Raw genomic sequence first — 24,953 nt, 5'->3', positions numbered from 1 at the left:
CACCTGACTGAACTGACCTGCATAAAAGGTGCTACTGTATACAAAGCCAGTTTGACTGATTGATTGCAATGCAACTGCAGTGAAATGACATAGCTGGATTGTCTTACACTGATTTTCCTGTGAAAATAATCAACATTTTAAAGGTACAGTGTGTAGGATTTGGCAGCATGTAGTGGTGTGGTTGCGTATCGCAATCAACTGAGTACCCCTCCTCTCACTCCTCCCTTTCGAAGACTGTAATAACTTGAGCCGTGAAGTGCAAAACCGTGGTAACGCCGTTCGCCCCGCTCAGAGGCCTATCCTTACCATAATAACACTACTTTAGCAGCAAGAGAAGGCGGCTGGCGTTACCACGGTTTTGCACTCTGCGGCTCACGTTACCGCAGTTTCACAAGTGTGTCGGAGAACTACGGTGGCCTTCATGTATTTCATGAAAGGCTCTCTCTAGAGTCAATGTTTGGTTTGTCCGTTCTGGGCTACATGACGGACTCCGTGAAGAGGACCCGCTCCCTATGTAGATATGCAGGGCTCATTCTAAGTTAACGAAAACACAACAATTCTTAATTTCAGGTGATTGTACACTAATGAAAACATAGTTATGAATGTTGTATTCCATTTTCTGCTGATGGATCCCCTGAAATGTTATACACCTTCCTTTAAAAGGATCAGATTAGTTTAAACAGATTTTCACTTGGATTTTACCCCTGCACTACAAGAAAGGTATTTTTTAATTGAATCCTTCTCCACTGTTTATTAAAAACGAGGTCGTCTGACAGCGAGCACTTACAGTCATAGAAATAAAGAGGAAATGAAAATGAACTGGTGGCAGAGTCCCTCAAAATAATAGAAACCAATAAACTAAAAGTTATTTTAGTTAAACCTGAAGTTTCGTAGCCCTACCTCTGATGTTTCCAAATCCTCCTCACACAGCTACACTTCTTACTCTGTATACTTCACACTGTTCCTAATAGCTCTGCCTGTCCATTGTGTTTTCTGACCCCCAGTGAGCCAGCTGCATCCAGCCTGCACTCAGATTTTCAACCTGTTCTACCCTTCGGACCCTTCAGCCTCCAGACTGGAGCCGCTGCTGCAGCCTCTCTTCCACAAGTTGCCACCGTATGCTGTGCCGCGCTACCAGCGCTACCCTCTTGGAGACGGACGCTCCATGCTCATAGGTAGGACGTGAGATTCTGAACCCTGGAAATCAATTTAGGAGCATCTGCAGATGTGAGAGAGCAGCTCCTTCTGAATATTTCATAAGTTAATCTATTTTTCTGGTATAATTGTATTGCCGTATTAATAACCTTTTGGGTTTTGCATTTCAAAAGCTGGCGTGAAATCTTTGAGGAATTCTGTTAGCGGGACTAGATTACAGCAGCAGGCAGATTCTACGACTCAGTAATGTGAATATTCACATGTGCACACAGAGCCTCGATCCCGTATGTGTGAGCTTGCCCTGCAGACGCAGAGCTTAATCCTGCCCCCGAAGCCTCAAGTTTGAAGTAATTATACGTCATCTTCTTTTGGTGCGGTACCTTTGGCCTGTCACAGCTCTCTGCGGATCAGGCACAGTATGTGAGATATTAGTCTGCTAGTAATGGCACAGTACCGCTCTAATCCCCCCGGAGGGCCTGGTTGTCGAGACTGAGTCCTTAATGAGCCGCTGATTTATTTGAAGCATGTTTTAGCCTACTTTTGGGACATAGAGCCTTGCTCTAAACAGCAGTCGCCTGGTTCCCCTGCCCCTCTCCCCAACTACCTCACTGAGAGAAAGTAGGGCAAGGACTGATCTCTTGAGCTAACAGCCTGCGAGCATGAACTCGGATCAGAAGATAAGGCTTTGTGGTTTGGTGCAAGGCTTTAAAAAATTCAAAACCCTCTTTCTCAACATGCAATCATTTGATATGCGTATGACTCAAAGCAGATTTGTCAAATGTGCCATCTCATTGATATGGTGATATCCAATTATGTGTTTTACTGCATGGGAACCCTGCAGTATATTCTATAGTCATGTTTATTTATATAGCACATTTCAGACGACAGGCGTAGACTTTAGTAAGATACGAGCAGAAACAGATTGTTTAAACATGGACGATTATTGGCTAAGTAACTTAAGCCCAATTCATTGGGCACCTTGTTATGTAAATGTGTTGGCAGTTTCATATAACAAATTTGAAGTCACTATGATCTATAATGATAATAATTTAACTAGGTCGGACACAGCAGTTTTGTCAGGTCCCCAAAACAAATATCCGTACAAAGACTTCAGAATTATCATATTTTGTCAAAATACCAAACAAAATTTGAGGACATCAACCGTACTTTACCAACATCACAAGTCGACAACGAAAACAAAAGTTGTAAAATACAGTCATAAAAAAGTTTGGTTATGAGTGGCGACAGTGACTTCTCTGAAAAGATCTCAGGAAAGATCTGATTGGATGATTTATGACAGCACACAGGCAGAGTGGCGAATAAACGACACGAAAATGTGAAACACTCGCCTGTATATATTATATGTCTAAGTCAACACTTAATTTCCCAGATCCACATTGTTTTAACCAATCTGACAGCATCCAATCAAGTTGCATGAGAGAACTATGAAGAAATAACATTGCGTTACTGAGCATCAGTTGGAAAAAATTATGCCAAAGATAATTTCATTCATGTACAAAAACTATGCGGTGGTCAATAAAAAATGAATTGCAGTATGCAAAACGTGCAGGTCGTAAATTACAGACGAAGAAGCAAATGGTATTACATTTGGTGAAAAGCGCATTATGACTTTATTAGGACTTGAAACTCAAAATTTAGGAATTGGCACTTGATTTGGGACTTGTCGGTCTGGACTTGAGTCTTGAGTGCAAAGACTTTAGACTTACATGTGATTTACAAACCAATGACATTGTCCCACCTCTGCTGTCATGTTAACATAAAGGCCACAGTAGCAGTGAAATGTGCACAAAGTGAGATTTAATGCCTGAAGTGTTCCGCCTTCTTAAGATAAATGTAAAAAAATGACTTAATTTTTTAAAATTTTTAAATCACTTAATTATCATCTCTTTGCACACAAAAAACACACCAAATACTGTGAGGCAATATGAGGTTGTAGATGAGATTACATAATGGTAACACAGTGATGGACATTTGCGTAATGGAAACCATATGTTTGAATGCCAAGAACCCATTACTTTTACAGACCGATGAAGCCAGTAATGTTACATATCCCATATCTCACCAAGTGAGTCAGTCACTCACTCGAAATCATCGTACCGTTCTTCACAAGTTGGATTTGTTTTGCTCGTATGTGACCTGTGTACAAAAAATGTCTGACACATGATATGAAATAACGCAGTGTTTTTACCCACGTAATCTGGATACCCAGGCTATGATTTATTAATTTAATCATGTTCAGCCAGTCGCCAAGCGGGATGCTTGACGCCTCTTAGAGCTAGTAGTGCAGATAAAGGCGATGGAGTGTAAAGGCAGACACACAGGGGTTTTAATTATGGGTCTGCGTCCCTGTTCCATTGATCGGGCTCGGGTGCTGTCAAATTATGCGTTAAATGAAAAACCATAGACAGGTGCACACGGACAGACGCAGACATACAAACACATTCAGACACACAGAAAGAAGAAACAGCGGCGCACGTCACCCATTTCCTGCACTGTAATATGGTAATTAGTTGTTATGAAGGCATGGAGAGCCAATCAAATCAGGCTCCTGTGGGTATGACTTTGACATCAGCAGCCGTCAACAGTGGAGCTTTTATTATGATGAATGCTGCTAATATAAAGAGAACGATCCCTCTTCCTATTGATTCCCAGCTATGCTCCAATGGGAAATATGATCGCCCAAGGCAGCAAATGCACATGGAATTACAGCGTATGTGGTGGTGTATCTTTTGCACGCCATGCTAGGGTGTGGAGGCTCAGAGTGTGGCGAGGACTGAAGGGGCTGAGTTAAAAGACTTTGCGTCTCTTGTAGTTTCAAAGACGTTTCAAGGCCACAGTGCAATCATCCTCCCTGCTTGTCCTTCCTTTTACCACTGTGGTCAGCTGTTTCACTCTCTACCTTGTGCTTGAATCTTAATCGTTCGGTTTCCCTACAGTACTTGGCATTTATTGGGACTGGTGTGTGAACTTAAATGTTTCTTCTCTGATTTACAAACACACTTGCATGCTTGTGCTCGCCCTTTTTTCTCTCGCCTTTGTGTCCGTCTTTGTCACCACGGAGCCCCGTCTTTGCTGCTAGCCCTCGCAGTTTTTTGATGCTCCTCTCTCCCTCTCTCTCTCTCTCTGCTTCTTCGCCGGCACGTCTTTTGAAATATTGTGTGTGTGTGTTTGATTGTTTTAGAAAATGCGTCAGAGTTGGTGGACCTTTATCTCTCTTTCTCTCTCTCTCTCTCTCTCTCTCTCTCTGTCAGAACAATCTCTGCCTCCCTCTCTGCCTCTCTCTGGGGGGGAGTACGTGTAAGAGCATGCGTTCTCTTCACTTTCTTAAAACCTCAGAGAAGGTATAATTGCTGAAATTACTCAGCTTACAGGGGCTCAGCTTTTCTCCGATACAAGTAAGGGCGGCTTCAAGGAAAAATAGGTTGGGAAACACTGTTATATACAATGACCCAGTTATAAACAACATTTTGATTAGAGAAAATGTTTTGGGTTTTGTGTGACATTCAGTTGTTATCATAACAGGTGATTTTGGCGCTGAGTTATTAACCACATCTGATACTGTCTAACACGAGAGACAGAGAGAGAGAGAGAGAGAGAGAGAGAGAGAGAGAGAGAGAGAGGTATTTAATCTGTTGTGGATGTCAATCTTTCACCGTCAGTTTCCAAACCAGTCATTTGTGAAAACCTGTCTTGTAAAAATCTGATTAGATGTTTCACAACCTGAAAACCTGTAAGAATTCACTGCACAGCAGCATGGGAGATACCTACATACTGTATAAGCAGTATAAACCCATCTCTCTCCAAGGCATCTATAAAAAAAGAACCTCTTGCTGCCTCGATCGGTTAGTTTGTGCGTGCTATTGCGTGACTTTGGTGTTTTGGTTTCACCAAAGTTTTTTTCTGCTAAGTAATGCTAAACGTCATATTTTTGACCTGATCTAAATAAAGGTAAATTAACCTAAACAATTCCATATCTTCCCAACCAAAAACATATTTTCGTTAATAGCGCACCATTAGACAGAAAACCATCCAATCTAGCATCACTGATGCAAACAACAGCGTGTGTCAGGTTCCACCATGTTCATCACTCCAACAGTCCTGCTTTATTAACCACACCTGATTCTCCCTCACGTCTGAGAGGCTGGTTTCTGTATTCTGTGGCCGTTGCCGATCCTTCACAGACCAAACACGCAACATGTGGCTGCATCTGGCGCTTTATTTATAACCATTCAAGCAGGCATTCTCCTCCTGTTGTTATTGACGTCCTGACGCTGTTGAATCAGAAATGGAGGAAAAAATGATTGTAGCCCATCTGTTGGCACCTAGAGCTCTATGATAGTACCTCATATTTGTAAAGAGACCGGACGAAACTCTGTGTATAAATGTATGTTTATAAACCATACGCTGTCGATGGTATAAACAACAACATTGCTGTCGTAGGTTATGCTGATGTTATTTTGAGTGTTGATGGAGCAGTTACAATGTTAGCATAGCCAGGCACTGATCGATCCGAACTCCATTCAGAAAACAAGCATTTTAAAAGTTATTAGTAATATTAGTAGTAAAAGTAGTTATTTCGTCGTCCTTTTGATCCATTTATTGCAATTAAATCACAGCACAATTTGTTTATTTTGGGTTCATACCGCTGTAGCAACTAGATGCTGGATACAGTGAATACAGCTCGGTGAAATTCACTGTATCCAGCAGAGTGCTGCCGGATAATGTTCTGAACCAAGACATGACGGCGTATCTGGGACTTCCACAAAATGCCCAAAGGAGCAATAATGGTTATTTTGGCCATGGTTGATGAAACGTTGTTGGTTCCTCCTCTCCAACGTGTCCAGCGTGACTGATCACAAATCATCCCGGTGGTAAAAATTGCATGTGTAACGCGAGGCGAAAATTTGCTTCGCATTTGGTGTGAACGCAGCATAAGTCATTTCCTATATCTGTGTCACGTAAGTTTCGCCACTGCCCCGCCCCTTTAGGAGACTAGCGTCAGGTCCTGGGTCTATTAACTCCAATGGGTAAAGTGAACGTGAGAACAGATTATGACCAATTATTTCGCCCCATAGACCGCGTCCACTTAGGAGACAGGTTTTAATGCGTCATCTTTTGTTATAGAACATCTTTGATAAACACTCTAGATCACTGCTACACGCCATTCAAAAACCGCTACAGAATGGAATTGCTGCCTGTGTTTGGGAAGGGAGACCAATGCGGCCATCTTGCTAAGGTCAAAGTCTGTAAACAAACTATGACGCATGCCCCCAGTGACGTGAGAGGTAAAGAAATGGTTGCTCATTTTCTCTTTATTTGTTCCTCTCTTCTCTTCTGAGCACCTGACTATGACGAATGGCCATTTTGAAAGTTTACTGGTGGGAGGAGAGGGGCTGGCTCGATGTTAAACTTTTGATCTTACAGTAGCGTGACAGACCAAACCATTTTTTTACATTAAAGGGAGAGAAAGTAAAATTGTCCTTGACCACTATGTCAAGGAAAATTAGGAAGATAAAAAAAATAACAAGCATTTATGTGACAAAAACTTTACAATTTTCAAAAATATGTATGTTTTTAGAAATTATTTAAAGGTTAGACCCTCTCCCCACAGTTACAGAGTTACAAATACTGCCGACAGACACACACCATCCACGAGTGGAGGCAACGTCTGTAATGCTAATGCTTATGTAGGCTATAGTGTGAATGGAAGTGTAAACATATAAGAACAGAAAATTGGGTCTGAGGAATCTCATGGGAGAATCTGTTCTTTCCAGAGATGAAAAAGATCCCCTCCAACCCAGACACAATGCGTTCTGGTTAACATTTGCAGGCGAGCAGCATGCCCTAATTTTATCTCGGCTCTCCTAAGCCGTGCTGCTCCCTGTTCCAGCTCCCCGTCTGTATCTTATATCCACTCCATCACATCAGAAGACATCCCAGTGGATTGATACACATTACAGCAAATGGGAGCGAGTACATGAGATGATACACAAGTGGGGTCATCTGCAAATTGAGTCTTTGCTTGTTTGTGACACACATACAAATATATAGATTACATTGGTTTATAGGGTTGTCGCTGAGGTCAATATTTCATCTGTAGCACACTGTGCAGCGCAGCGGTGGAGGAGAGACTCATTCAGACGTGAGTCAAGGCATATCCAGGGTCATAAAAGATCTACAGAAACATACAAGGCCTAGGTAACAGGATAATGAGCACTCTCCAGAGTCTGGCTGGAAAATTGTGAGTTTCATAATACAGGTAAGAAAAGGAAAACAGTGTGGGAGTGTTCTCAAAGACATGAATGTGTATTTCAGCTTCCTGTTGTGGGGCATGTTAGGCAATGCTGTTTGGTGGAAGTTGATATCATATTCCTTTAATTGGCTTTTTTGTTCCTTTTAAATAAACAGAACAAACATCCACAAACACCGTCCTTACCATCCCCAATAACACAACATTCTCAGTAAAAAGAGAAACTTAACAAACATAACATTAAATATGAATAAGCAAGTAATTGTAGATAAGGAGAATTAAAAAAAAAAAAACACATACAGATAAACACACAAAGAAACACAAGAAATTACATTCACAATATGAAATATTTAAACAAGAATAACAATATAATATGATTATGTATATATATATATACAGTATATGCACACATATAGAAATATCCATAACTATATATATACACCTATTAGGACTGTCAAAGTTAACGCGATGATAACTAGTTACCGCTAATTTCTTTAACGCATTAACGCAACTTGGGATTTTTAATTAACCTCTTGCAAATCAGAGGGGGCCTAGAGTGAAGATGCTGGCATCATATCAAACTAGAACTTGAGGAATCCCTTGGTACCGACCATGTCATACTAGCTTGTCGCAAAGGAGGTTAAATAACACTCCAAACTTATGCTAAATTTTGGCGAGGCAAAACTGGCATGGCCATTTTCAAAGGGGTCCCTTGACTTCTGACCTCAAGATATGTGAATGAAAATGGGTTCTATGGGTACCCACGAGTCTCCCCTTTACAGACATGCCCACTTTATGATAATCACATGCAGTTTTTGGCAAGTCATAGTCAAGTCAGCACACTGACACACTGACAGCTGTTGTTACCTGTTGGGCTGAAGTTTGCCATGTTATGATTTTAGCATATTTTATATGCTAAATGCAGTAGCTGTGAGGGTTTCTAGACAATATTTGTCATTGTTTTGTGTTGATAATTGATTTCCAATCATAAATATATACATGTATTTGCATAAAGCCAGCATATTTGCCCACTCCCATGTTGATAAGAGTATTAAATACTTGCCGAATCTCCCTTTATGGTACATTTTGTACAGATAAAAAATGTGCGATTAATTTGCGATTAATCGTGATTAACTATGGACAATCATGCGATTAATTGCGATTAAATATTTTAATCAATTGACAGCCCTAGTATACACACATAATACAGAAATATACCTATCCATATATACACCTATGTATGGTTTAAGATAAATGTGCTTTTGAACTGAGCTGGTCGACACTTGTCTCTCTAACGATTAAATTATTGATGATATATCCTTCTTCTTAGCCCTGCGTCTGGGGAATAGCAAGTAGATTCAAGATATCTGGTGAAACAAGGTCTCCAGGGAAAATTTTCATTTTACTATTATACAGCATTATCGCCGAACAAATGGGAAAGAGCTGCATAGAGGTGTGCCGATGGGAGATAAGTACTCAACCAGATAAAATGAGTCTACTTATCAGCAGGAGCCAAGAGCAAACTGCTTTTTAGGACTTCCAAAGTCGATAGAATTGGATTCAACCCCATGAAGAGTAGAAGTAGTTTCTCTCATTGTATTTAGTGCCTGTCTTTGGTTTTCCTTGATAAATCACAAAGCAAGTCGATACGCAGCAAGACGCGATCTTATTAGGCAAAATAACAGCATTGATTTAAAGATCGAGGCCTGTCAATTGTTGTGTGATTAAAAGCATTTCCTTTCCTCTCCCCTCTCTGTTCTTGTCTTTCCTCTTTCGCTCTTCTCCTCACCCTTCCCAGCGGAGAGTATCCAAGGTCACTCAAATGTGTTTTTGGAAGGAGAGCAAACCCCTCTAGGTTCAGCTTCGCAGACGTCCTCTGAGACGAAGACTGAAGGAGGAGGAGGAGGAGGAGGAGGAGAAGAGGGAGGTCGTAGAGCCAGCGTGACCAGTGTGGAAAGTGAAATGTCGATTTGCTCCATGGGCCAGCTGGGAAACACTATCGCTAACAGTAAGTGGGAGGGAAGGAGACTGTCCTGTCTCATTTTTTCCATTATCCCCTGTAGATGACTTCAGGTTCATGAGCATTTCACAGCTCTTAAGTTGACCTCACATGTCTATGCTAACATATGTGTGTTGTGTTTCAGTTTCCAGTAGCTGGTGGGGCTCAAAGAGGCTGGATTATGCTTTGTACTGCCCTGATGTGCTGACCGCCTTCCCAACAGTGGCTCTGCCTCACCTTTTCCACGCCTCCTACTGGGAGTCCACTGACGTAGCAGCCTTTGTTCTCCGGCAGGTGGGAAAGCCTTATTGACAGCTTATTGATTTTTCCACAGCAAGTTTCACAGCTTGGGGAAAGTATTGTCTCAGTAATTAGTACGCAAATATTAAAAATGAATTTAATTAGCATACTAAAACCATGAAAGACTTACTCTGTGCATAATTAGCATACTTTATTCTCAACAGCGGTAGGCAACTAGCATCATCTGAAGGCCATTTCAGAATGAAGCTTCACAACAAGACAAAGCCTGCTGCAGGGAAAAGTAATAGCTGCATCATAGTCTCTGAAATTGCTGGCAGGTACCTCAAAAGACTGAACTTGTTAAATCAAATGTGGAGAGGTTCTCTAAGCACGTTGCTCTGGGAGTAGATGAAGCAAAGTGACAAAATATGGCACATCTCCAGTCTCTCGTTAAGGCCATAAGTTCTTTGCATATCCACCGTGTCTTCCTTGATGTAACAGCCTTGGTCTGTTCCAAGTCCAAACAGCCTCCGGGTTTGTTTGCTTCTCATGTCAAATGAGAGCAGCAGGAAGCCACTTGCTGTCACTGCATCATCCATTTAACTCTTTGAGAGATATGTGGTAAAATGTTTCAAACTGTATGATACTGTATATCATAACAAAACCACCAACAAGAAAGTTGTAGGAGGTAGGAAGTGGAGGCACTGGACAGAGGCGTTAAGTTGGAAACAGTATAGTGTATTTTTTGTTGCTTTAATATAAACAGACCCACCATGAATTAATAATCTGCGCTTGTCTTGACATGAGAATACAAAAAAATGTTAGCAATTTGTTTATCACATTTGCACATTATAGCACATAAGCACATAATTCAAGGTGCTTTTCATAAGACATGGAGACAAAACAACAGACTCAAAGACAATCAGGTAAAGGTCATGACATAGAAATAGCATATAAAGTCACAGAATATAAATTTGTTTTGCAAATCTAAAAATAATCAAAATTCAGTTGAATAAAAGGGGTCCTAGGATTGACCCTTGGGGAACTCCACATGCCATTTTAGGTTTTTTTTTATACATATTTGCTTGTAGGTAAGACTTATAAGTCCAAACCAATGCCAATCCTCTTGTTCCCTTTCTGTGATGTTTTTAATTATATTACTTGTGGAACTGTTTCCATTTAAAGGTCTGTAGCTTCCCAGTGGTGTTCCTTATGTATTCAAATCTGAACAACACAAGTTTGGTCTAAGTATGTTTGTTTTAGCATCAAAATACTATTTTCCCAAACCCTTCTAAAAACGTTTCCCCACATGACCTGACATAGGTTCCTTGACAGTATATATACATCCTCAAAGTCAGAGTATTACCTACAGTAACTTAGATGGCAGTTTGGAGAGGCACTGCTGTATGGACGCCACGTTAGTTCGGATCTGAAAGTCACACAATAACACAAACTAACCGATCAATGCAGCGGTAGACCAGCAACTCCTGTATTCTGTGAGGAAAAATGACTGTTTTTGTCAATAGAGTCTGGTATGGTGGCTTTGAAGACAGCGATATAATGGCTTCAGTTCCCTGACGGAAAGGGCTGTCTGATGGCGAGGTAAACGACAACAGGGAACTGAAGCTGTTATATCGCTCTCTTCAAAGCCACCAGACTACATTCACAAAAACAGTAATTTTATCTCGCAGAATGCAGGAGTATTACTCACAACCCCACTTCAGAAAATACAAACTAACCCTTTTAGTTATTTCAAAACTTAGCACAGCTAACTTTGACTCAGCTAGTGCTAGCGTTCACATTATTCATAACCTTATTGATTAGCTTACTTTGGTAACCTATGCCACTGCTTTTTGGTAATGGCTGAGTGGGCGTTTCCAATTGGAAAAAACATAGAAAAGAACGCAGATGGACCCGCCCTTTAATGACTTCTTCTTGCTTCACAAACAACACAGCATACATAGACAAGGGCTCCTGCTGCACAGACGACACCCTGAAGTTTCGCAGCGAGCCGGTAATGTCATCAACACCCCTTTATGGCATCTAACTGTGGACAGAGGCAGCGTTAAGAAATAATCCATGTTTATCGAGATTTACCCAAACACTTTAACCATAAATATTGTTTCAAGACATCTGACAGTATGTTGAGCTATAATCCAGTCCTTTGTCATCATGGCATGTGGATCTACAGTTCAGAACACTGTCCATTATATAAAGGCCCATTTTTACCTTGACTTAGCCTTGATGAGTGATGGTCAAGATTGTGGGGATTGTGCGATGGTTGCAAGACGAAGGGAAAGATCACTATCAACTGTTGGCCATTTATCTTGTGCAAAGGTGTTTAGGATTCATCTCACACCTCACAGCTGAGCCTCAGACAAATGGGAGCCATTTTATCCAACGTATTTGTTTTTATGACTGAAATCAGAACAAAAATCCCACCCAGATTCTGTAGTTTATGCTGGTTTATGTATAAATGTAAAAGGGCATGACTGGAATCTGCAAAAGTCAGAAATGAAATGTGTGGTGCCAACTCTTTTTAAGGCTGGTTGGGATTTTAAAGGTCTGCGAATGTGTTCTCAGCTTCATTAGCATATCTCTACCATCAACTTTCTTAAGTCATAACAACCCAACCTTTGATCGGAGGAGTCTTATAGTGCATCCAGTGCATATGTGTTTAGTATTTAGTGGGAATTAAACCTGGAGCCTTGGCAACGTTACCTACTGAGCTGCCCATGAATACATAACACGATTACATTGATGTGTATTTGTGTATTTGTGGTAGTGACAAGCATGTATCTAAATCCTCAGACAGACACCGACAAAGAGCAGGACAAAAAGAATGGATAAATAAGACAAGTGTATCACGTCATGTCCTGTTAAAAGCCCCCTGGAAACACCGGCAGTCTTTGAACTTGATCATTAGAAAGCAGAGCATCCATCAGGGAAGAAAAAAAGAGGATTTTTCCCCACCCTGCCACTGTCTGCTGCAGCATGTCGTCTTTGTGAGAAAACGTGAGGGGAATAAGGAGAGCACACGGGGGGGAAAAAGAAGTGCTATCGACGCCATCAGGAAGCCAATAAAACCCGAAGATCATTATTTTGGTTCAATGGTTTTCAGCTCCGCTCGGTGCTGCGTCATATTAAAGGATGGAATTTAGGGGCTGCACAGGAAATAATTTGTCAAAGCTGAATCATTTACTTCTCCCGCAGGAGTCCAAGCTCAGTGGGAATATGTAAGAGAATATCTCCCTATGGTATGAAACAAGGAGCCTCTCGTGTGCATGGATTCTTTCATGGAGTACTCCAAATCGCCCCTGAATCTGTGTCGGTGCTGCTCTCGTCACAAAAGCTTCCCATTAGAATTGGGATTTATGATCCTTAAACATAACTTTAATTTCAAGGCTTCAGATGTTAAACCTTCCATGTTATTATTCTTCACTATAGAGTGCTGAGGGGAGACTATAATTATAATTACTGATAGACAAACCTGTTCCGTCTGCTTAAAGCTTCAGTAGGCAGAATGTTTTTGGCATCATTGGGAAAAAATTCCATAATAACCTTTCAGCATATTGTAATTCAAGTGTTATGAGAGATAACTAGACTTCTGCACCTCCTCATGGCTCCGTTTTCAAGCTTTAAAAAATCAGTCATTTCAGAAAGAGAGCATTCCTATTTTTTCAACGGAGGCAGATGTCAATCACTCACAAACTACGATCAAACGGTCAAACTATAAGAGTGCTGATCAAATATGAATCAATAATCTGTTACTTTAATGCCTATTTCTCACATAAAATGTTTTCAGAAACAACTTGTAGTGTAGTGTTTAGCTGTAAAATGAGAAAGTTTGCTCCGGCTGGTGGGCGGGGCTTCCTCAAGTGATCTCAACATGGCTGTCGGGTCACAAACTTTCTCATTTTAAAGCTAAACAGTACACTACAAGATGTCAAGAATATTGATTCATATTTGATCAGCGCTGCCAAGTTTTACCGTTTGGTCAGAGTTTGCGAGTGATTGACAGCTGCTCAGAGAAGTCAAGGCTCCAGCTCGGCTGTGATTGGTTGTTTTCCTCCGGTCTGTGAAATCTTGCAGATGCCATTAGGAGCACCGGAGGACACACAGACACATGATTTTTTTTCAGATTACCTGTCTCATGCACTATTGTCAGAATATAGTGACCGTTTTATAAAAATAACTTTTTTAAATCATATTTGCTCCGTTTCTCCCCACTGCAGCTTTAATGGAAGGATGTGATTTCAGAAGCTTGTGTGTGTGGAAATGCCTGCTCTTTCAATATACGCATGTGTTTTTATTGACAGCTCATGAGATGCGACTGTGTGAAGACCCAGGAAACGGACAATCTGGGCTCTGCTGCGTTCTCTCCCTCCAGCCCGCGGGAAAAATGGCTCAGAAGGAGGACACACGTCAAACTAAGGGTAAATGAATTATCCGGTTGGTTTATTTTGCATGAATACTCTTTTGCCCCAGTTTGCTCTGCTAGCAGAAATGTGAATTCTTGGCAAACTTTTAAGAGCTCATATTCTGACTTTATGTGAACAAATGCATGAATATTTTAACACAGCACTTTGGCTTGGACACCAGAAATTATACAACCAGGGAAATTGTCTCTAAGGTGCCTCTCATTCTCAGAAATACACCCACCCACACAGCGGATATTGTTATTCTGCTGCAATGGAACGAATTCATTCAAACAAAAAAATACAGCTCTAACTAACAGCCAAGGTTGTAGTGCTTTAGTCGACTGTGTGAATGGACTGTGACCTGGATATCTTTAAATACTCCTACACTTTCACCTTGAAGCACTGAAGCAGGCGGACGCTCACAATTACTTGGTGCTTCTGAGCCCCGCCAAGTAGAACAATCAAGGTCATATTGCTTTCCACCGAGTGCTGCTTTTATCTGCCATTTTCTAAAGACAAGAATTTAGTGACTGCTTGATTTTCATAAGGCTATAAATAGAACCACGTAACCAGAGTACCGTGGAAAAAATATCTATATTTGAATCTGTGAAGGTTTTCTTTTCCCCGTGTCATCTTATTCATGCCTCGCCGGTGATGTGTTTCTGATGTAAGTGCTCAAAGAAAAGCAGCTCTGAAAAAGTCGCCTCGTCCTGAATGCGATTCAGCACGTGGACATTCAGAGACGATCTGTGCCAACTCAATCTGGGCACGGCTAGCTCATCTGCTGCAGAGTGATACTATTCAGAGAGACCGGGCTTCTATTTCTGCTCTTCCTCGACTTGTTAAGAGGTGTTTGTCACAGCTGGAGAGGGACCACTAGTGTTTCTTGTACGTGCTGCTCTATCGCAGGCAGGGGTCTGACTCTCCCACGCATCTCTTCCACACTTTCCCTGTGAGTGGATGGTGATACTGAGAAGAGTGTAGTTTTCACACATTACCGCACAGAGTACCTAGTGTCGGGGAAATTTAACTAGATATTGAACGCTGTCAGGACAACTCAAGTCACATACAGTAGTAGCTGTGTGTTGTGTGTGTGTGCCCAGGTGTGCATATATGGTTTGCTTACCTTGCATGCTCGCCATCACTGGATCAGTAAGTAAGACCTCGTGCTGAATTGTTGACAAAGCTAATTCAGAATAACAGCTGGAAATGTTCCCTGTTAGATGCCACATCCTTTAAATCAATTATCATTTGCTGGTGTGTTGAAACAGTAAAATACGACCACATGTTTGATCGCATCAGCACTTAGCAATATGTTCCTATAATGTGCAGATGCTCCATTATCTTTTGGTGACTGCGAGTGCTGTCGATAAACAGCGGTGCATTTTCAAGTAAACAAAATGTCATCACAGCATCTCGCTCCTGATAAAATCAATGCGACAAACAAAGATGGAATCAACAAATGACATTTATTGCTTTATTGCTGACAGCCGTGGCCAGAGGCATTGTGTTTTCGGGTTGTCCGTCCATCCGTCCCATTCTTGTGAAGCGATATCTCAGGAACGCTTTGAGGGAGTATCTTCAAATATGGCACAAACATCCAATTGGACTCAAGGATGAACTGATAAGATTTTGGTGGTCAAAGGTCACTGTGACCTCACAAAGCACATTTTTGGCCAAAACTCAAGAATTCGCATGCTAATTATGCCGATTTGACACAAATGTCTAATAGGATAAAACATAGACTGTATATATAGATGGACGACGCGTCTCTAATTCCTCCCACTGTACAAAAGTGCAGCCAAAATATCTCGGCAAAGGAGCTGCCATCTTGAGATTTTGTCGTCATTTGGAGCCAGTCTGCACAGTGGTGATCGAGTGGCTGGAGCCGCGGTATCGAGGTCCCACCCACACACCCGCCCGATCCAATCATGAGCCAAGCACAGCCGCAGCTTTCTAGAGTGAGCCACCTAGCTGCTACGCTAGAACCACAGTAGCTGTTTGGCTTGAAAGACACAACAACTAACTATAATATCTCTATAAATACATTTATGATCAAATTGACACATTTTTCTATTAAACATACTCGTGGCGGTTATAGAAAGTTAAAGTTACATTTCCTCTCTCTACAAATCCCGAGCCTCCGACTTCACTCAGAGCAGCTGTCAATCACAGCTGTCAATCATGACCAGGATAAAGTAAAGGGAACAGAGATGGCAGAGAAGTCGGTAGGAGAATTTAAATTTCTGTCGTGGTGGCCCACAACAGAGTGTGAGAATTATTTTATTTTATTGGTGTGCTTATAATCTACTACTAAAATGCAACTATCTCAGCAAGAACAGATGTAGGGATTAGTGTTTCTCTGCTGGCTCACTTGAAGGTACAAGACAAGTCAATATAGAGGTAACACTCTTTTTCTGCAAGGTCCCACCTCAGAGGCATTTGGCCGGGCACATCAAAGCAGGAAAAGTCAGTGGTGTTTGTCATAAAGGCTTGTAAAACAGGTCAAGCAAGGACAAACACCAGCGGGGATTTTAAGGGAACCTCACTGTAGTTCAGGCACAGCAGCCATTTCATATAGCCCAATGTTTTACACATTGTCTATTCATTTAATCACGTTTTAGGCGGTCCATATAAAATGCTTTTAGAGTTTTAACTCCAATCACTTCCCTGGCCTCCGCCTCCGTTACAATTAGTTTAAACCATATATTAAGTGAATTCCTGGCCAGCAGAAACAAGCTGTAAACCAAAAATTCACATATTATCACCTTTAAAAGGGAACACCACCTAAATTCATTTAAATTAATTGTGAACATGAGCTACTCTCTCTCAAAGCCAGGAACCAGAGATGTAAGTCTCAAACTTGTGATAGGGTATAAAGTCCTGGAGCTGCTCCATAGACAATGAATGGGAGACTGATTTAGTTTTCTTTATTATACCCAAATGAGCTTTACTCAAATGTGGTATTCTCAGTCGTGAAACAGAAAATGTACCCATATAAAATTACCCTGGGTGCTCTCAGTATCATCGAGAACATCTCTCCCAATTCATTGTCTGTAGAGCAGCTCCACACTTTATACCCTATGACATCACAAGTTTGAGTTTTAGCACTCTAGTTTTTGGATTTGGGAGAGAGTTGTTCATGTTTACTAATGGTTTTTGGACTGTCTTAAACCATAGGAATAATGTATGAATTTTGAAATTGAGTGCAGTTCCCCTTTAAGTTGATGTAGTTAACTTGCTAGCAAACAGTTGCCTATATATACACTTCATTAACATTCATTTGGAGTTGTGTTTCTGACCACTTAAGTAAGTCCAATATTCACTCTACTTTTCAGTTCTTTTTACTCTCCACCAACTCCTGAGGTAAATAAATGTCTCTTTAGCTGATAAATGCTCCATTATGTTCACAAGCTAGTCTTTACCTTTGTCTGTCTGTGGTTTGCTGCTGGGCAGGTAGCAGCGGGTAGAGGTTTAGAGTTTTTTCACTGAATAAGCTGTCTGCTGTGCCTGAAAACGATGCTGATGAGAGCAGTGAGAGTGGACCAAAACAGCTTTGCTGCCCAGGGCTGAGAGGAACTGCAGTGTGTGGTGATAATTCTCTATGGGTTTATCACTACAAGAAGCGACCCCTTGCATATCATTCATTAGATCCATTATTAATATTAAAATATTGATTGTAGCAGCTTTAGATATGTGTTCATGTTCATCAAACATTGCGTATCTCTAACTCTTCTGAGGTGGTTTGCTTTCTCAGGTTCGAGCACGGAAGTTCATTCTTGACCTCTGGATCTTAATGTGTGAAAAAATCCACTTCTTCACAGCTCTCTACTTCATCTCACCAGGTTCATCAGTAAATGCTGAGATTCGGTTTCAGAGCATCACACAAGCTGCAATAAAAACCTTGACTTGGAGTGTCCTGACTGAACTGTGTTTTGCGCTCCTTGTTGTTATCTACCGTAGAACGTCACTGCCAACCACAGGGTGAATGATGTCATTGCCACCGAGGACGGGCCTCAGACTCTGGTCGGTCGCTTCATGTACGGCCCCTTGGACATGGTCACTCTGACTGGAGAAAAGGTGAGAAGCAGCAACACGATTGGTTACGACAGATATATCAAAGAGGTTAATCTCCAACCTGTTGACCCACCCTGCCCCTTGTACTGTAGGTGGACGTCCTGCTGATGACACAACCTCAGTCCGGCCGCTGGGTGAACTTTGACACGGAGGTGGCCAACAGCAGCGGCAGAGTCATATATACCATACCCAAGAGCAAGAAGCTGGGCCAGGGAGTCTATCCAATTAAAATGGTGGTCAAGTAAGCATTCATGTAGTATGCCCCTTTACAGATTGCTGCATTATCAAATAAGATGATAAGTCCTATATTTTTGCCCTGTATTGGTGTGTGAGCTTCTAGCTAGAGAGTGAAGTATAAAAGGCCTTGAAGGGAGTAACAACCCTCTGTAGCAAATGCAGTTTCTCTCTCTTTTTCTTTTGTTTACTTTTTATTTAATGACTCATTTAAACCATACATCTGCTTTGTTCTCCAAGATACAATGTCATTGCATTATACAATATCACTGAATAAGACAAAGAACATGCTGTGACATAATCATCACATGTTAATCCAAAAGCAATATTTTTATGTGAGGAGAAAAAAATAATAAAATAAAACAAAATACAATAAAATAAAAAAGAAAGGAGAAGAAAAAAATTTAAATTAAATAAATGTAGGGAGAAAAAAATGTAAAATGCCCTGGCATAATCATGATATGTTCATACAAAAGCATTATTTTATGTGAGGAAAAAAAATTATAAAGTAAAATAAAATAAAATAAAATAAAAAAAATAAAGAAATAAAGATTAAATTAAATAGAATAAAATAAAACAAACCAAAATAATAATAAAAAATAATAATCTTTTTCTTTCCCAAGGGGCGATCAGACCAGTGCAGAGGGCTACCTGACTGTGTTGCCACGGGGCATGGAGTGTGTGGTCTTCAGCATCGATGGCTCTTTTGCTGCCAGCGTGTCAATCATGGGCAGTGACCCCAAGGTCCGCCCCGGAGCTGTCGATGTCGTCAGGTAACCGGCAACAGCTTCTGAATGTGTGTGGGTGTGTGTGCCTGTGCCTGTGCCTGTGTTTGTGTGCGTGTGGGTGTGTTTGTGTAAATGACATTCCCCTCTTCAGAGACTGACAACAAGGTTCAGAAGGATAAACATTCAGAAGTGAATGTGTATGCTGGTGTGCACATCGAACGCGTTAAGAATTTAATTTGTGATAACGCCTCTACAAGACTTTGAAGTGTGTTTGATGTTATGTATTCACACGCAGGCATTGGCAGGACCTGGGATACCTCATCATTTACATCACAGGCCGCCCTGATATGCAGAAGCAGCGCGTGGTGTCCTGGCTCTCGCAGCACAATTTCCCCCACGGGATGATCTTCTTTTCTGAAGGGCTGGTTCACGATCCCCTTCGACAAAAGACCATCTTCCTCAGGAACCTCATACAGGAGGTACAGTTCTGAGACAAAGCATCGCTCTGACAATAACGGGGCAGTTCATTTTTCTTCCAAAGCATGTGAAACGCTTTGTTCTACACCCTACAGTGATCTTGATTTCTGTCCTCTGCATGATCACTCTTTTGCGATCTAACAGGGTAGTAGCCTCGGGTTGTGCTGCATCGGAAATGCCACACACACATCTCTGACTGATTGTTCCCTCTCTCACCAGTGTCACATTAAGATCAACTCTGCTTATGGCTCCATGAAGGACATCTCTGTTTACAACATGCTCGGCCTCTGCCCCTCGCAGATTTACATCGTTGGCAGGCCTTCGAAGAAGTACCAAAATCAGTGCCAGGTGGTTCTCTTTTCATTTCATGGCGTTTCTGTCAGCCTCTTTCACCTGAACAGTTTTGGTTTTCCTCTTGGTTTCTCATTAACTTAAATCTTCTAACTCCTCTCTTTCTTATTTCCTAACCCTTTCTCTGTGTGGCATGTGTAGTTCCTGAGCGAGGGCTACGCAGCTCACCTCTCCACCCTTCAGTTTGGCCACAGAGCAAGACCCAAAAAATCCTCTTCAGTTCGTATGGTCCTTAGGAAGGGCTCATTTGGTCTCTCAGCCAAGCCTGACTTCCTGTGTAAGCGCACCCACCTGCGCAGGACCATGTCGGTGCAACAGCCCGACCCGCCCTGCACGCCCAACCCCAAGCCTGAGCGAGCCCAGAGCCAGCCGGAGTCAGATAAGGACCACGGGGGAGGAGGTGGAGGAGGCGGAGGCGGACAAGGCGCATGGGGACGGCCCTCCATACTCCGTGGAGACACCACTCCCTGACGTCAAAAAAGAGATGGAAGGATTGCAGGAGGACAGAAGAGGAGAACAAAGGGGTCTTAGTGTCCAGGGCCAAGGTGAGAGCCTCTGTTTAAATATGGGGGATTTAAAGGAGCAGTGTGTAGGATTTAGTGGCATCTAAAGATTGCAACCAACTGAAAATATAACTGAAATACCAAACTTCAGGCTAAGAAAACAAAGGTGAGCACCAAAAATATGACCCCAAAATTTCTTTACAGACTTAGTTCAAGATTCAACTTTGACCTTGCATACTTGCAATAGATGTATGCACAGACAATTAGGAATTATTACTGACATTTCAGGTGTGCTTTCACTTTCAGTGGTTTGGATAATCTCGGCTAAAATGTTTAATATCTGCTTGTTTACAACCGGTGTGATCACTTGTTTCTTGCCCCTCTGGACTTACACAGTATGGTGTGTCTCAGAATCAACACATTGTCCTTTTCAAATGATGCAGGTTTATCTTGGGACAGACTGTAGTCAAGTCAAGTCAAGTCAAACTTTATTTATATAGTTTGTTTGTAGCACAGGATTCCTGATGAGAACCACAAAATATATTAGATGACTTTTTTTCACAGACTGGGTAGTATGTCTCATGACTAGTAAACTGAACTCTGTGTGTAAAATCATTACCCCTTTATTTTAGAAAATACCAGAGCAGAGCAATGACATGCATCGGCCCTACAAATTTCGTAAAACCCCAATCAACTCTCCTGATTTTAAAACGGAGGACAAAAATAGGGATGAAATAGTAGACTGTGCATTTTTTGCACAATGGAAAACAAAAGTCCTATGTCGTGCAAAGCAAACATCCTGTTTTAGTCATGCACAGGCGTTCTCTGACAGCCTACTATCAGACAGTTAAAGGCATCAAAGTGGTGAAGCTTGTCGGTATCCACCTCCTCGCATTGCTGCAACACCTGTGAAGCTGTGTTCTATTGTTTCCCACTTAAGAATAACAATCAGTGTTGCATCGTGGAAAAATGCAGCCCTTCACCTTTTACCTTTTCTTTCACTGCGTTGTTGTTTAAGCCTTTAAGAGCTTCGAGGCTCCGCAGAGCTTTGACGCAAACACGGATTGATTTTGCTCGCCGCTGTTGAGCTCCGGCAAAGTCAGTAAACGTCTACCTCGATTAGATTATGTTCTTTGATGCACATGAAACATTACGGTCTTTACACTCACAGATGCATCATTATTTTAAGAGCTCAAAAGAAAGAAGGAAAAAAAAGATCAGAAAGGAATAATGAAAAAAATTCTGGATGCTTAATATTCCTGTGGCAGAGATGCTATTATTAGCAGCAGCTCCCCGGGTGGACCGAATGTAAATGTGCTCGTGATTATGATTATGCAAGTAGGCCTGCTAATGAGCTACAACTGCAATGTCCTCCCGTGCTTGAAATCCACTCATTTCTAGATTTGGAAATATTGTCCGTGCAATTATGGAAATTAGAGCTGTGTGACTCTGATAACCCGTAGGAACAAATATGCTGACACATTAAACGCTAATTAATGTGTTGACTTTTCCTATAATTCTTCTCTCTCGTTTGACAGTGTCACCTCTACCAACTGTACATGCACATTGGATCCTCCGCCGGTATCCCTCGCAGCTCAGCTTTACCTCCTGCTTGGCCCTCTACACTTTGCCACCTTTTTTTCTTGTGACCTGCTCGGTGGATTACGTCACTTAGTCTTTGTGCCTGAGATTTTAAGCGGTTGCTTAAAAAAACGGGGGATGGCAATGATTTTTGGCGAATGTTTGTGTCCATCTAAAATTGTGTCTAATTGTAAAATCAAAAAGAATGTACTTTCAGATAGTAGATATTTACGCATATTCATGCACACACACACGCTTCAGAGGATGACAAATGTGACGGCGGCGGTGACTTTGAACCTGTCGAGACCTTGCGACAGATTACCAGATGCAATCAGACTGCTGTGCTGACAGGCGGTCATGTCCGCTGACTCCTGCGCTGATGTAAATACTCAACACACGTCGTCCCCCGTGTGGGCCCTCTGGACACAGAAGCACTGTGACATTTAAGTTCCAGCCGAACGCCGGCCTCTGCTTCCATTTCACTCCCACTGTTAGATGTCTCCCTTTGCGTCGTGGCTGGCTTATTACTACAACCCCTCCTCCCGCCCCCTCAACCAGTCTGGCAGAACAGGCCTCTGGACAGACCGGGTACACAGCCGCCGAAGCACGGCTCGGCCCCCGAGGTCGCACTTGCACTATCGAAGTACGCCGCACTGGTTCAGCTGCGGTACTCGCTTCAGAAACAAAGAGTTGTATTTTATTGTATTTGTAGTTTTTCTTTCTTTTTTTTTCTGCAGATTGTGCCCTGTCGCTGCCTGTTGACTCCTGGAAGATTAAACACAAACAGCTTGTAGGAAAGTGTTGGTTTGACCAAAAAAAATGTTTACAGATTGATAGACACAGATGTAAAAAGTGATCCGAGCCTGTTTATCTACGTAATTAAAATGTAATTATCATCATTGGCAACATTAGTGTAGTTGCAGTAGCTTGCAGGATATTGTACAATACGCCCCATGGCAGTTGAAATCCCACCAGGATGCCCTCGCGTCCACAGCTGATAGATTTGAAATCTGATGCTGTCCTGTGCACTCGGGGTTGGAATTTGAGTCTTATTGTGTCCATGTTTAAAACTCTGTGCAAGTCAGACATATTTTTCTATGAGGAAATATTGTAAAAAGAAATATTTTCAATGTATGTTTTTGAACCTTTTTGTTGGTTTGACTCGTCGAATGGTTGATTTTTTTTGCCTTAAATTGTATTTGATGTTGTGTAGAGATACAAATTGATTTGTTCGACCAAAGTATTGAGTTTTACTGTCATGACAAAGTGTATTTTAACTAGTTGATATTTTTGTTTTGACATGTTTTAGATACTGTATATATTTGTGTGCGTGTGTGAGTGAGTGTCTAGGTATATTTGTTGTAGAGTTGTATTTACTGTGAACACGAAGACAGCTATGACAAGTACAGAGGCAGATGGAGGCCAGTGTTAACATACCTGCATGTTCTCACTACGGACGGCTTTCCGTGTGTATCTTATAGGTTTGGATTGAAGCGGTGTGTCAGAGGATTACTTAGCCGCTTGCTATGAATGAAGAAAGGCTTACTGAGTTCTTCTGGTGTCTTGGTTTAACTGAAAACCTGCATAGCAGAGTGGAACGTGTCAGCCGGGAGGGAGCTGTCTTTTTCTTTCGCCGCCTGTACACCATAGGTGGTCCAGTAATTAGCTATTTGATTACTTCTAAGTATGTATGACTCCCTGTAGTGCCGCCCCTGTAATTGCAGTGCACCGATTAGCATTACTTGGTAATTGTATGATATTGTAGAAACAATACTGAAATGCTTAACTCCCATTTCGTTTTGCATTAAGATATAATACAACGAAATGATCATTCCCATCAATGTATTCACAATAATCAAGTCTGTATAACACATAGTGATATTTTTTTTGCCATGAGGAGTGGAATATTCAAATGCTGGGCAGCATTTTAGTACAACAATGTTAGTAAATGGCAAATAATGATCTAATGGTTAAATGGTGATTGTTCTGTGCATGTTAATTATTTGATATTGTTAAGTAATAGTCATGTTTGTGGTGCTCTTAACTAATAATAGAGTAGTCATTTGTAAATAAGGGGTGAGTAATAATTCATGGATATTAATACAACTGCCACATGTTGAGTAAAATGCAAATCAGTACTTGAAGTTGTGATAAATAATTGATTTTTTAATGGTAAAATAATGTAAATTAGGCAGGGCATTGTTAATAATGTGTTACTTTTACCTAAGACGTTCACACGTTTAATGGAAACTGACAAATCATATAAATTCCAGTTTCATCTTATTCTCATTCATACATACTGAAGGCAAAGAAAAAGAAAAGAACAATATTATACAATATAAAATTATTGTATTTATTGAGAGATTTAAGTGTTGCACAATTATTGTCTTCAAATTAATATAATTAACCACTCACTAAGTACTAATTAATGTTGTCAAATGATTAGTATTCACCAAATCATGACTTAACTATTGGGTATTGACCTAATTTGCCATTTATTAACAATTCGTATGACTTTATAAAGTAAGCTTTAGTAAGTTAACTAACATGGTGTGACAGCCTCTTTTGAACAAAAAAAAATATATAGTTTTTATTTATTTTTGTGGTCTTATTTTTGGTCTTATGCGTATGTGATGGCCTTTTGACCAATGAGAACAAAAAACACCTGGTTTCACTGCTGCAACATTTATTGTTTTGTACAGATCTCCTGTGATGATGAACATGTTATTGTGTTTATTGGATTCTTTCATTATTGCATAAATAAAGATATTTCACAGTTGAAGGATTTAGTTTTGCTCCAGGAGTGTGTTAGTATTCCTTCCACGTGCTCCTCGTCTCCGGAGATGGAAGCTCAATCCCCCCCGTGATCAACTTTATTTTACTTCAAGGTCAGAGTTGTACTGTGGGGGGCGTCAG

The 24,953-nt window shown here is 41.2% G+C and overlaps 1 protein-coding gene across 3 annotated transcripts in view; it reads left to right on the top strand.

Annotated features, from left to right (window-relative positions):
• Nucleotides 1-24,296, top strand: part of pitpnm3 (PITPNM family member 3) — a 106,562-nt gene extending 82,266 nt beyond the window's left edge. For 2 of the 3 annotated variants that reach the window (XM_074639899.1, XM_074639898.1), the window contains exons 10-20: nt 1,005-1,175; nt 9,225-9,434; nt 9,571-9,719; nt 13,985-14,101; nt 18,050-18,166; nt 18,256-18,404; nt 19,021-19,170; nt 19,421-19,604; nt 19,822-19,950; nt 20,095-20,498; nt 21,995-24,296. In XM_074639899.1, the coding sequence (XP_074496000.1) occupies nt 1,005-1,175; nt 9,225-9,434; nt 9,571-9,719; nt 13,985-14,101; nt 18,050-18,166; nt 18,256-18,404; nt 19,021-19,170; nt 19,421-19,604; nt 19,822-19,950; nt 20,095-20,424 (1,706 nt within the window). In that variant the 3' untranslated portion in view covers nt 20,425-20,498; nt 21,995-24,296. The remainder of the gene's footprint in view (nt 1-1,004; nt 1,176-9,224; nt 9,435-9,570; nt 9,720-13,984; nt 14,102-18,049; nt 18,167-18,255; nt 18,405-19,020; nt 19,171-19,420; nt 19,605-19,821; nt 19,951-20,094; nt 20,499-21,994) is intronic. The other variant, XM_074639900.1, reaches the window with a different exon arrangement.
• Nucleotides 24,297-24,953: the final 657 nt, after the last annotated feature.

The sequence above is a fragment of the Sebastes fasciatus genome, chromosome 7, assembly GCF_043250625.1.
Source record: "Sebastes fasciatus isolate fSebFas1 chromosome 7, fSebFas1.pri, whole genome shotgun sequence".
In the NCBI taxonomy this organism is placed as follows: Eukaryota; Metazoa; Chordata; class Actinopteri; order Perciformes; family Sebastidae; genus Sebastes; species Sebastes fasciatus.
The sequence above is the reverse complement of the archived record's forward strand: the minus strand, read 5'-3'. Positions and strand labels throughout refer to the sequence as shown.